A 14,480-nucleotide genomic window follows, 5' to 3' on the forward strand; every position below is an offset into this window, starting at 1 on the left:
TTTAAGGAATTGCTCAACATACTTAGTCATCAGGGAAATGCAAATCAAAACAACTCTGAGATACCATCTTACACTGTCAAAATGGCTAAGATCAAAAACACTGAAGACAGCTTATGTTGGAGAGGATGTGGAAAAGGGGAACATTGCCCCACTGTTGGTAGGAATGCAAACTTGTATAACCACTCTGGAAATCAGTATGGTAGTTTCTCCGAAAATTGGGAATAAGTCTTCCTCAAGACCCAGTTATACCACTCTTGGGCATATACCCAAGGAATGCTCAATCTTACCGCATGGACACATGCTCAGCTATGTTCATATCAGTATTTTTCGTAATAGCAAGAACCTGGAAATAACCTAGATGCCCCTCAACTGAAGAATGGATAAAGAAAATATGGCATATATACGCAATGGAGTTCTACTCGGCAGTAAAAAGCAATGATATCATGAAATTTGCAGGCAAATGGATGGAACTAGAAAATATCATCTTGAGTGAGGTAACCCATACTCAGAGAGACAAACATAGTATGTACTCACACATAAGTGGATACTAAATGTGAAGGAAGGGATGGCCAGACTCCCACCCACAACTCCAGAGACGCTAGCTAACAGGGAAAGACCCTAGGAGGGACACATGGATGACCCTGTGAAGGAGAAGTAGATGAGATCTACATGAGTGGACTGGGTGTGGAGGGGTGGCAGAGGGTGAGGAGTGGGGGATAAGAACATAGGGAAATGGGAGGGTCAAGATGGAACAGGGACAGAGTGAGAGGGCAGGGAGGGAGGAACCATGATAGATGAGGACATCATGGAAACAGGAAAAGGCAGGGTGCTTGGAAGGCTCTCAGGAATCCACAGGGTTGACCCTGCCTTGGTCTGCTGGCAGTGGGCCAGAGGGTACCTGGACCAGTCTACTCTGGTGACCAACCTAGCAAATAACCTAGCTGTCATCATAGACCCTTGGTCTAGTGACTGATGGAGGCAGATACAGAGATCTATGGCCAGGCACCAGGGTGAGCTCCAGGAATCCAATTGATGACAAAGAGGAGAGATACTGCAAGTGAGGCACACTGAGAAAATAATGGGAGGACATGCATAGATGACTGTCCACACTAGTTGAAGCCCACGAACTGTGTATTGATGGCTGTGGAGCCCCCATGAGACTGGACTAGGCCCTCTGGATATGGGAGATGGTTGTTTGGCTCGAATTGTTTGGGGGGCACCCAGGCAGGGGCATCGGGATCTGTCCCTGTGCATGGGCAGGCTTCTGGAATCCGGTGACTGTGGTGTGACACCTTGCACAGCCTTGGTGCAGTGATAAGGTGCTTGGACCTGCCTAGGTTCAGTGTGCTGGGCTCTGCTGACTCCCCATGGGAGACCTTAATTTGGGGGATGTGGGGATGTGGCATGGCTTGGGAAAGAGGGATGGGGGATGGGAGGAGGAAGGAGGGGAGATCTGTGTATACTATGTGGAGTGAGTAGAAAATTTCTTAATAGAAAAATGAAAAAAAAAACAGACATTTTAGGTCTGGTCAGTTTTGGTGACAAATTTTTTTTAAGTGCTTTGTAATGAAATTTTAATTAAAATGTTAAAAAAGAAATTCACTTCCTGGTTAAGAATTCAAATCATTCCATTTTTGTAGAACACTCTATAAGGAGAAATAAAAATAAAAAATAAGCTGCCCCTAGATCCCATCCCTGAGCACCAGCCACTCCAGAGAAGAACTGCCCAACTTGGTCCCAGGTTCTGGTCATTGGGCAGGATACCCCTCACTCCCACTGGGAAGGTTCCCCTTCTCCAAGAACACCGGCAGAACTTGCTATCTCCACGCCCTGCCCCTACGTCCAATCATCCAAGACCCCAGCCACTTATTGAGACTTAAAGACCAGCCCCCAGCTCCCATCCTGCCCTGGACCTCCCATCTGGACAAGAGGTGAGTGCCTGGGCTCAGACCCAGAGAGGTCTGCCCCTAGATCCCATCCCTGGGCACCAGTCATTCCGGGGAAGACCTACCCAACTTGGCCCCAGGTTCTTGTCATCAGGCAGCATCTCCTCCACTCCCACTGGGAAGGTCCCCCTTCTCCAAGAACCCTGGCAGACCTGCAATCTCCACACCCTGTCCCCACACCCACCCTCCCGAGACTCCAGCCACTTCCTGAGACTTAGAGACCAATCTCCAGCTCCTATCCTGCCCCGGACCTCCCATCTGGACAAGAGCTCCCAACCTGCCCCATCTGGACAAGAGAGAGAGGCTTCCTGAATCTGTCAGCTCTGTCTGGACCAAGAGCACTGATAAGAACAAGAACCAATCCACAAGGAGATGGGAAGATGTCAAGGCAAAAGTACATACAACAAAATGAAGAGCAGTACAGCATCACCAGAACCTAGTCAACCTCCAACAGCTAGACCTGAACATCACAAAATGGAAGAAACACAAGAAAGCAACCTTATGAGTAACATCATGAAGACAGTAGAGGCTTATATTGAAGAAATCACAAATGAAATTGAGGAAAACACAAACAAAAAATGGGAAGAACACTATAAAAAACCAGAGGAAAGGACAAATAAATCAGAATAAAACAATAAATCCCTGAGAGAAAATCATGAAAAAGCAATGAAACAGAAGAAGGAAACAGTCCAAGACCTGAAAAGGGAAATAGAAAAATGAGGAAGATACAAACAGAGGGAATGCCGGAAATAGAAAATCTGAGTAAACGAACAGGAACTTCAGATGCAAGTATTACCAACCGAATGGAAGAGAGGATCTCTGACGTTGAAGATACAGTAGAAGAAATAGATTCATCAGTCAAAGAAAACACTAAAGCCAACAAAGTCATGACCCAAAATGTCCAAGAAATTTGGGACACCATGAAAAGACCAAGCCTACGAATAATAGGGGTAGAGGAAGGAGAAGAATACCAACTCAAAGGCACAGAAAATATATTCAACAAGATCATAGAAGAAAACTTTCCCAACTTAAAGGAAATGGCTATGAAGATACAAGAAGCCTATAGAACATCAACACATTAGACCCCAAAAAAAAGTCCCCTCGCCACATAATAATTAAACAATTAAATGTACAGAATAAACAAAGAATATTAAGAACAGCAAAGGCCAAAGAACAAGTGACTTATAAAGGCAAACCCATCAGAATAACACCCGATTTCTCAATGGAGACTTTGAAAGCCAGAAGGACCTGGACAGATATAATGCAGACACTAAGAGATCATGGATGCCAGCCTAGACTAATATACCCAGCAAAACTTTCAATCATCTTAGACAGAATGAACAAGACATTCCAAGACAAAGCCAGATTTAAACAATATTTATCCACAAACCCAGCCCCACAGAAAGTACTAAAAGGACAATTCCAACCTAAGGAAGTCAGATATACCCTCAAAAACTCAGGCAATAGATAATGCCCCAAAGAAGAGAAGTACACACACACTACCACCAAAAATAACAGGAATGAACAAGCACTGGTCATTAATATTCCTTAATATCAATGGACATAATTCACCTCTAAAAAGACACAGGCTTACAGAATATGGACCCATATTTCTGCTGCATACAAGAAACACACCTCAAATTCAAAGATAGACACTACATAAGAATAAAAGGCTGGGAAAAGACTTTCCGATCAAATGGTCTTAAGAAGCAAGTGGGTGTAGCCATCCTAATATCCAGCAAAATAGACTTCAAAAAAAAATCCATCAAAAGCGATCAAGAAGGGCATTACATACTCATCACAGGAAAGATCCACCAAGATGAAGTTTCAATTCTGAACATTTATGCCCCAAACACAAGGGCACCCACATATGTAAAAGAAACATTACTAAAGCTTAAACCACACATAAAACATTAACAGTGGGAGACTTCAACACCCCACTTTCAAAACTGGACATATCTCCCAAAATGAAACTTAACAGAGAAATAAAGAACTTAACTGATGTTATGACTCAAATGGATTAATTGATATCTACAAAACATTCCATCCTAACAAAAAAGAATATACCTTCTTCTCAGCACCCCAAGGAACCTTCTCTAAAATCGACCACATACTTGGCCACAAAGCAGATCTCAAAAGATACAAAACAACTGGGAAAACCTCCTGTGTTCTATCAGACCACCATGGTTTAAAGTTAGATTTCAACAAAAACAAAAACTACAGAAAACCTACAATCTCATGGAAAATGAATAATGCTCACCTGAATCACCAATGGGTTAAGGAAGAAATAAAGAAAGAAATGAAAGACTTCCTAGAGATCCATGAAAATGAATATACCACATACCCAAACTTATGGGACACTATAAAAGCAGTGCTAAGAGGGAAATTCATAGCACTAAATGCCCACATAAAAAAAGTTGGAGAAATCTCATACTAGTGACTTAACAGCACACCTGAAAGCTCTAGAACAAGAAGAAGCAAAGTCTCCCAGGAAGAACAGATGCCAGGAAATCATCTAATTGAGAGCTGAAATCAATTAAAGAGAAACAAAGAGAACAATACAAAGAATCAATGAAACAAACAGTTGGTTCTTTGAGAAAATCAACAAAATAGTCAAGCCCTTATCCACACTAACCAAAAGACAGAGAGAGCATCCAAATTAACAAATTCAGAAGTGAAAAGGGGGACATAACAACAGACAATGAGGCAATCCAGAGAATCATCAGGTCATACTTCAAAAATCTCTACTTCACAAAACTGGAAAATCTAAAGGAAATGGACAATATTCTGAATAGGTACCACATACCTAAGTTAAATCAAGACCAGATAAACTATTTAAATAGTCCAATAACCCCTAAGGAAATAGAAACAGTCATTAAAAGTCTCCCAACCAAAAAAAGGCCAGGACCAGATGATCTCAGCACAGAATTCTACGAGATCTTCAAAGAAGAGTTAATACCAATAGTCTTTAAGTTGTTCCACACAATAGAAACAGAAGGATCATTTCCCAACTCCTTCTATGAGGCTACAATAACCCTGATTCCTAAACCAAACAAGGATACAACAAAGAAAGAGAACTACAGACCGATCTCCCAAATGAACATTGATGCAAAAATACTCAATAAAATCCTGGCAAACAGACTCCAAGAACACATCAAAACAATTATCCACCATGATCAAGTAGAAATGCAAGGGTGGTTCAACATTCAAAAGTCCATCAATGTAATACATCATATAAACAAACTCGCCAGGCGGTGGTGGCGCACGCCTTTAATCCCAGCACTCGGGAGGCAGAGCCAGGCGGATCTCTGTGAGTTTGAAGCCAGCCTGGGCTACCAAGTGAGTCCCAGGAAAGGTGCAAAGCTACACAGAGAAACCCTGTCTCAAAAAAAACAAAACAAAACAAAACAAAACAAAAAAAAAAACTCAAAGGAAAAACCACATGATCATCTCACTAGATGCAGAAAAGGCATTTGACAAAATCCAACACCTTTTCATGATAAAGGTCGTGGAGCGATCAGGAATACAGGGAACATACCTAAACATAATAAAGTCAATTTACAGCAAGCCAACAGCCGACATCAAATTAAATGGAGAAAAACTCAAAGCGATTCCACTAAAATCAGGAACGAGGCAAGACTGTCCATATTCCCCATACTTATTCAATATAGTACTTGAAGTTCTAGCCAGAGCAATAAGACAACATAGGAGATCAACGGGATACAAATTGGAAAGGAAGAAGTCAAGCTTTCCCTATTTGCAGATGACATGATAGTATACATGAGTGACCCCAAAAATTCGACCAAGGAACTCATACAGCTTATAAACACCTTCATCAATGTAGCAGGATACAAGATTAACTCAAAAAACTCAGTAGCCCTACTATATACAATTGACAAACAGGCTGAGAAGGAAATCAGGGATGCATCACCCTTTACAACAGCCACAAATGATATAAAATACCTTGGGGTAACACTAACCAAATAAAAGAAGGACCTATATGACAAGAACTGTAAGTCCCTGAAAATAGAAATTGAAGAAGTCAGAAAATGGAAAGATCACCCATGCTCATGGATAGGCAGGATTAACATAGTAAAAATGACAATCTTACCAAAAGCAATCTGCAGATTCAATGCAATCCACATCAAAATACCAACACAATTCTTCACAAATGTGGAAGGAATAATACTCAACTTCATATGGAAAAACAAAAAAAACCCAGGATAGCCAAAAGAATCCTGTATGATAAAACAATCTTTAGGGGCATCGAGAACCATGACCTCAAGCTCTACTATAGAGCTACAGTAATAAAAACATCATGATACTGGCAAACAAACAAACAAAAAATGATGTGTGGACCAATCGAATTAGAAACCCTGATATTAACCCGCACACTTACAAACGTATAATTTATGACAAAGAAGCCAAAACTGTACAATGGAACAAAGAAAGCATCTTCAACAAATGGTGTTGGCTTAACTGAATATCAACTTGTAGAAGGCTGCAAATAGATCAATATCTGTCACCATGTAAAAAACTTAAGTCCAAGTGGATCAAAGACTTCAACACAAATCTAGCTACTCTGAACCTGATAGTAGAGAAAGTAGGAAGTAGTCTTGAACGCATTGACTTAGGACATCACTTCCTAATATAACACCAGTAGCACAGACCCTGAGAGAAACAATCAATCAATGGGACCTCTTGAAACTCAGAAGCTTTTGTAGACCAAAGGACATGGTCAACAAGGCAAAGTGACAGCCTACAGAATGGGGAAAATGTCTTCACCAACCCCACATCTGACAGAGAACTGATATCCAGAATATATAAAGAACTCAAGAAATTAGACATCAAAATGCCCAACAGTCGAATTAAGAAATGGGCTATAGAGCTAAACAGAGAATTCTCAACAGAAGAAACTCATATGGCTGAAAGAAATTTAAGGAATTGCTCAACATCCCTAATCATCATCAGGGAAATGCAAATCAAAACAACTCTCAGATACCACCTTACACCTGTCAGAATGGCTAAGATAAAAAACACTGACGACAGCCGGTGGTGGTGGCGCACGCCTTTAATACCAGCCCTTGGGAGGCAGAGGCTGGCGGATCTTTGTGAGTTCGAGGCCAGCCTGGTCTACAGAGAGAGATCCAGGAAAAGCACAAAGCTCCACAGAGAAACCCTGTCTCAAAAAAACGAACAAACAAACAAACAAAAAAAAAAAAAAAAACACTGAAGACAGCTTATGCTGGAGAGGATGTGGAGCTAAGGGAACTCTCCTCCATTGCTGGTCGGAATGCAAGCTTGTAAAACCACTTTGAAATCAATATGACACTTTCTTAGAAAATTGGGACTCAATCTTCCCAAGATCCAGCTATACCATTCTTGAGCATATTCCCAAGGAATGATCAATCATACCACAAGGGCACTTGCTCAACTATGTTCATATAAGCCTTGTTTGTAATAGCCAGAACATGGAAACAACCTAGATGCCCTTCAACTGAAGAAGAGATAAATAAAATGTGGTACATATACACAATGGAATACTACTAAGCAAAGAAAAACTATGACATCATGAGGTTTGCAGAAAAATGGGTGGATCTAGAAAAAAATCATCCTGAGTGAGGTAGCCCAAACTCAGAAAGACAAACATGATATGTACTCACTAATAGGAGGGCACAACTCCGGGGAGAATACATAGAGAGCAGGACCCTGGGAAAGACACATGGATTGCCCAATGACAGAGAAATGGATGAGAACTACATGGGCAACCTGGACATGAGTGGAGGTAATGAAGGGCAAGGGTCGAGGAAAAGAGAGCTTGGGGGAGCAGGAGATCCCAACTGGATCAAGAACAGAGGGGAAGAACAAGAAATAAGAGACCATAGTAAATGGAGACCACATGAGAATAGGAAGAAGCAGGGTGCTAGAGAGGTCCACAGAAATCCACAAGAATACCTCCACAATAGACTACTGGCAATGGTCGAGAGACATCCCGAAATGACCTACCCTGGTGATAGGATGGCCAAACATCCTAATTGTGCTAGAAACCTCATCCAATGACTGAGAGAACCGAATGCAGAGATCCACGGCCAGGCCCCAGGTGGAGCTCCTGGAGTCCAATTGGCGAGAAGAGAAGGGTTTGTATGAGCGAGAATTGTTGAGACCGAGATTGGAAAAAGCACAGGACAAATAGCCAAATGAATGGAAACACATGAACTATGAAACAATGGCTGAGGGGCCCCCAACTGGATCAGGCCCTCTGGATAAATGAGACAGCTGATTAACTTGATCTGTTTAGGAGGCATCCAGGCAGTGGGACCGGGACCTATCCTCAGTGCATGTGCTGGTTGTTTGTAACCTCCGGGCTTATACAGGGACACTTGGATCAGCCTGGGAGGAGGGGACTGGACCTGCCTGGACTGAATCTACCAAACTGAACTCAATCCTCAGGGGAGTCTTTGCCATGGAGGAGATGGGAATAGAGGGGGAGGAAGGCAGGGGGGGCATGGAGGGAGGGGGAGAACAAGGGAATCCATGGCTGATATGTAAAATTAAATTATAAAATAAAATTAAAAAATAAAAATAAATTATTCGATGTAAAACAACCAGGAATTCTTGGACATTATGCAAAGACCAAACCTGTGAATGACAGGAATAGAAAAAAAGAAGAAAAGAAAAGAAAAAACACCCAGCTCAAATATCCAGAAAATATTTTCAATAAAACCATATAACAAATTTTTCTTAGTTAATGGAGGTGCTGATAAAGCTACAAAGAAGCATGCAAAACACCCAAGAAATTGGGTCAGAAAAGAAAGTCCCCTTGTCACATAATAATCAAATCATTAAACATACAGAACAAAGGAAGTCCCCTTGTCACACAATAACCAAATGAGTAAGCATACAAAACAAGGAAAGAACAGTAAAAGCTGCAAAGGGGAAAGACCAAGTAACATTTGAAGGCAGACCTATGAGAATTATACCTCACTTCTCAATGGAGATTCTAAAAGCCATAAAGGCTTAGGCACACATGATGCAGGCTCTAAGAAACCACAGATGCCATCCCAGATTATTACATTCAGAAAATTTTCATCACTATAAATGGAGAAAATAAGATACAATTTATACAACATCTATGTACAAATCCAGTCCTCCATAAGGTACTAGAAGAAAAAATCCAATCCAAGGAAGCTACCTACAAACATGAAAACACAGTAAATGAATAATATAACATCAGCAAAACCAAAAGAGAAACACACACACACACACACACACAAACTAACATAATGTCATACACATACTATCATCACCACCAATAACAACAATAACAACAACAAAATAAAGGCATTAAAAATCATTATTCCTGATATCTCTCAATATCAATGGCCTCAATTCCCCAATGAAGACACAAATTAACAGTATGGATTCAGAAAAAATATCCATCCTTCCACTGCATACAAGAAACACACTTCAACATCAAGGATAGAGATTACCAAAAGGTGACTGCTGGGAAAAGCATATTTAAAGAAACTGAAACTGAAAAGCAGTTTTGTGTAGATATTTTATTATTTAACCAAAATAGGCTTCGAACAAAAATTAATCAAAAGCAATGGGGAAGAATACTCCTTAGTCATCAAAGGAAAACTCCAACATGACATTTCAATTATTAATATCTATGCCCCAAACACAAGGTCACCCACTTTTGTAAAAGAAATACTCTACAGGTTAAATGACACACTGACTCTCACACAGTGTTTGGTAGGGGGTAGATTTCAATACCCCACCCTCAACAATGGACAGGTCATCCAGACAGAAACCAAATGGAGAAATATTGGAGCTAATGGATTTTATAAATCACATGAACCAACATACTACAGAACATTCCACTCAAAGAAAAAGAATACACCTTCTCAGCACCATATGGAATTTTTTCCAAAGTTGATGTCACACTAGGACATAATTCAAGTCTCAACAGATATAAGAAAATTAAAATAACTCCTTGCATCCTATCAGACCACAATGGATTACAGCTGGATATAAAAAAAAAAACTTAAAAATTCATGAAAACTGAACAGCACTCTACTAAAGAAAATGGGTCAAGACAGAAATAAAGAAGGAAATTAAAGAGTTTCTAGAATTCAATGAAAATGATTACACAAGATATCCAAACATGGAGGACACAATGAAAGTGGTGATATGAGGAAACTGTATATACAACTGAGTGTCTACATAAAAAAGGAAAAGACTTCATATTTGTAACTTAACAGCACACATAAAAGCAGTAGAACAAAAACAATAGGTATACCCAAGAGGAATAGACAGGAAGAAAGTATCAAATAAGGGCTAAAATTCAGTAAATAGAAACAAAGAAAAAGACAAGTAGTCAATGAAACAACAGTCAGTTTTTTTGAGGAAATCAAGAAGACAGACAAACACTTATCCAAACTACCTGAGAGAAAATTAATCCTAATTAATTTTGGATTATTAAGAAACGGCTACTTGGGACAATGAGAAATCACCTATACCTCATTCACTGACAGTTTTCTATACAAGAGGGAGTTTCAAAACAATAGTCCAATCCTGACTCATCTAACCAAAATCTATAGGAACAGCAGTAATTTATAATTTCAACAAACTCCATAGTTCTGATAATAAAAAATATAATAAGATTTTCAAATACAAAATAGTAAATGCCTTAAAATAACAGTTATGAATTTTACCAAGGAGCTTACCTATGAGGATCATCCATGCTGTCTCAGGAACATTCAAGACTTTAGCAGCTATCTGAAGTCTCAGAAAGCAAGGGGGAGGTGCCTAGAATGCTCAGTAAAGCAGCAGAGCACCAGGAAGTATAAGGAAGGCATTTGGACTCAAAGAAGGATCTGGAGAGTGGCATTAAGACTAAGGAATCAGAAGGCCACCTGGTGGCAGGAAGGTCCTGAAAAGGGTTAGGTGGATTGTTGTCTCACTTTCCCTGTATCGGGTTCTCATGTATATGACCATTGCAAGCTCTTCCCTGCACTGTTCCCAGCATCCTGCTAACTCCTAACAACTACAACAGCAGCACTATAACCTCCAAGTCTCTGGGTTAAATCATCAGCCTTGATTGACTCCTTGTCCAGCTAGATCCAGGTCCTGAAGGTTTCCAGGGACTAGTTCCAGGGCTATAAGTGATCAGGCCAGGTGACTCCAGGAACACCTCCTTCAGCTCCACAGGTATTTGAGATAGGCAAGACAACAGCTGGGTTGGTGCACAGGGCCCATGAGCTTTTGCAGCCCCACCTACCTGCCTCCCTGGGCCAGGCCTGCAAATCACCTACTAAACACACCCTCACCCTGAGGCAAACTCAACAGAAATTCCTCCAGTCCTCTCCTCACAAGCAAAGCACTCTCCAGATGCACCCCCAGGCAAGAACCTCACAGACACACCCACACAACAAGATCAAAGACATTCTCCCTCCTTGGAAATATCCTTCCAGACATTTTTAGCCTGACTAAGAGGACCTTGGAATTCTGTGAGGACCTCAGTTTGGGAGAAAATGTCAGAATGGGGAGAGCTTGGCAGCTACATTTGAAAGCTGCTTTAAGATCAGCGACAGTGAAGACAACAGGGCAGTCCATCCACTGTACCCACAGGGCCCAGGAAAGAAGAACTGGACCTCCAGAGCTGGAATCATATAGGAGCTGGGAACCCAGGGTCACGTCTGGCAAGGTAGAATGACCCTGAGCCCTGCAAGAAGATCTCAGGTGAAGGAGAAAATATGGCCAGTACACATTCTAACTTACAAGGTTCAGGGGAAGGATCTAATGAGACCCTCTCCTTAGGAAAAGTGCTATAGGAAACTAAGGACTATTGAGAGGGAAAATTGTGGGTTATCGAAAATGAAGTGGCCTGCACTGAAATCAAATAAATAGAAGAAATACCATGGACTCAGCAGCTCCTAATTATTTCTGAGCATAGACACATAAATAAGAAAAGTGAAACAACCATTTTGAGACAGATTATTTGAGCGCATGCAGCAGGTTGTCTTTTGAGCCCCCAATCAGCTCCCAAATCATGAAACAAAGATGTCTTAGCCATTTTGAATGCTTCCTGTCATATGGATTATGGCACAAGATGTTGATTCTGCCCTATCCACCCACCTAACACCATGCACACCTGATAACCCTCTGCAGCTCAGAAAGTCCTTTTGTGTCCTGGGATGAAATTTCACTAGAAAACACCATTTCAGCTGGTGGTAGCAGATAGGTAGGAGATTCTAATCATGTATTGCTGAAAGATGATCCACACCACCATCACTCTACCAGTTTCTAAATTATTTGCAGCATTTATAAGATAAACGTGAAAGAGGAGTGCAATGTTCAGAACTTCTAGAAACCAGACCTTCAGTTTTCCAATCTGTCTTCTCACTGCACACCAAAAGCTTGCCTGTGTGTGCACACTGAACAATGATGCCACAAGCATCATATTCTCCAATGCCAGGGCTGCAGAGTTTTCCCCTCCCAAGGAAATCCATCCACAGAGAAGCTCAGAGGACAAGGACAACTTCCACAGTCAGCATATGGACCAACAGAACCAGAGTCTGGCTCACATTTCATCTAAATTCCATAAGAAATGACAGATAAACAGTCCTTGTCTGAACACTCTATATCAATCATGACATAGCTTGTATGTGTCCCCCTGCAGTGTACACAGTAGACTGTTCCTCCTCTTTTGGTCTGAAGGGAGAAGCCATGCTCCACACACAAATCCTTTACCTGTTCTGCAATGCACAGTCCACTATGTGACTCAAACAGGTAATTTTAGAACTCTGCGATGCTACAGATGTGTCATCCAGGAATTTAGGGTGGTTAATCAGGAGGGTAACAAGGGCAATGTCCTGTGGGACTACAGACAGGGTTTAAGTCCAACTCAATCAACATAGAAGTTCTTGACTCAAAAACAATTTGCAAAAAGACTCGAGATGCCCCTATTCTATAATTAGTATAACTTCATGGCACACCATTACTTAATGTTGGTTCTGACCCTGTGATCATTCCTTGAGCAGCATTTAGGGCTGGTTTTTTAATGTAACGATGGGCTTTTCTGCTTGTTGTAAATCAGGGTTGTCTCCTTTGTTATGGGAATGTAGCTGGTTAATCCTGCAGAACAAATATTTACATCTTATCATACTAATCTCTAACTGGCATGGTTAGCATGTACTTATCTTTGGGATGTTTGTGATGCAGCCCTTCCTTTCCTAAATTCTACTTTGTAAATTAATGTCTCTTAAGTATTGGTAAGCCCTTATACCATCAATTTTAATACTGTCAATTCTATTTTTCTCCACCACAGTATAACAGAGGAGTGCTATTTTGCACAGGAGATACTGTTTACAAGGTCCACACAAATAACTCCAGATGGACCCCAAGCCTATATGTGAAAAGTTCAAAGTGCAGTACTTCTGGGAGATATATTAGATACAGGACCAGGTCTCTCTGAGTTCAGCAAATTTGTGTTCCATAGCGAAAATGCTTATGCACTAAGGGTTCCAGCATTACACAGTGATGTCAACAAGGTTCTTTCAAAGCTCAGTCCCACTCCCAATGATCTGCACACAAGCAGCCTAGAGAGTGAAGTGACACAGGTTGCCAGCCAGCCCAGGAATTGCAAAGAGAGCGCAGGACCACACAGAAACACACTGGAGCAGGCTGGACGAGCAGAACCACGCTGGACCATGAAGTACCATGCAAGAACATGTGGAACTCTACATCCGGACACTGGCTCCCACCCAGTCAGGAAAGGACCCACCAAACTGGCTCCCATGACTGAAATCACCACTCCTCCCAGTCTGGGGACAGCAGCGCTTCACTCACCATGTTGTGGTTTTCCAGATTGCCGAACCTCTCTGCTCAGCTTCCTGCAGCAGCACACACAGCACAGCACACAAAACCACTGGCCCCAGCTCCTCTTCAAAGCCAAGCAGGAAGCTTGTGACAGGAAGGACCCTGCACCTCTTCTGACTGACTGCTTGCCTGGAGGACTTGATTGGCTAATGAGGCCTGAGTGACAAGCGCACCTCCTATAGGGTTACACTGTGCTTAAAGACACAGCACAATCGTTCCTGACCTTGCCTTCCACCTCAGACCAAGACCTTTTCAGAACTGGGAGAGATTTACATTTCAATAGCACCTGTCCCTGGCTCTAATAGCAGACACTGCAAGCTTCCTGTCCTCCATAGGCACTTCTCCTTCCTCTTCCTGGACACAATGTCTCTAGCTACCTTGTGCAGCCCACTATAACTGTGTGGGGTGGAGTGATTCCTTGTCACACAGGTAGAAGAATGCCCCGAATATTAGCAACTAAAGAGATATTTAAGCACACAAAAGGAGATTTTTGTTAGGTGGCTTCAGACTGAGGTCAGGTGAATTGAATGGACTTTTAACCTGCTTTTCACAGGGACTTCAGACAACCAGGAAAGAAAGGCAGGAACATGATAACACAACATGATAACAGCTCTTTCTCCCATCAGAAAACTGAACGCGGGCTCTATTGCT

The 14,480-nt window shown here is 41.6% G+C and overlaps 1 protein-coding gene across 1 annotated transcript in view; it reads right to left on the bottom strand.

Moving 5' to 3' along the window:
- Positions 1-13,906, bottom strand: part of LOC143269386 (uncharacterized) — a 28,893-nt gene extending 14,987 nt beyond the window's left edge. The window contains 1 exon segment of the mRNA XM_076554483.1: positions 13,800-13,906. Coding sequence (XP_076410598.1) covers positions 13,800-13,802 — 3 coding nt within the window. The 5' untranslated portion in view covers positions 13,803-13,906.
- Positions 13,907-14,480: the final 574 nt, after the last annotated feature.

Source organism: Peromyscus maniculatus, chromosome 18, assembly GCF_049852395.1.
Source record: "Peromyscus maniculatus bairdii isolate BWxNUB_F1_BW_parent chromosome 18, HU_Pman_BW_mat_3.1, whole genome shotgun sequence".
Lineage (NCBI taxonomy): Eukaryota > Metazoa > Chordata > Mammalia > Rodentia > Cricetidae > Peromyscus > Peromyscus maniculatus.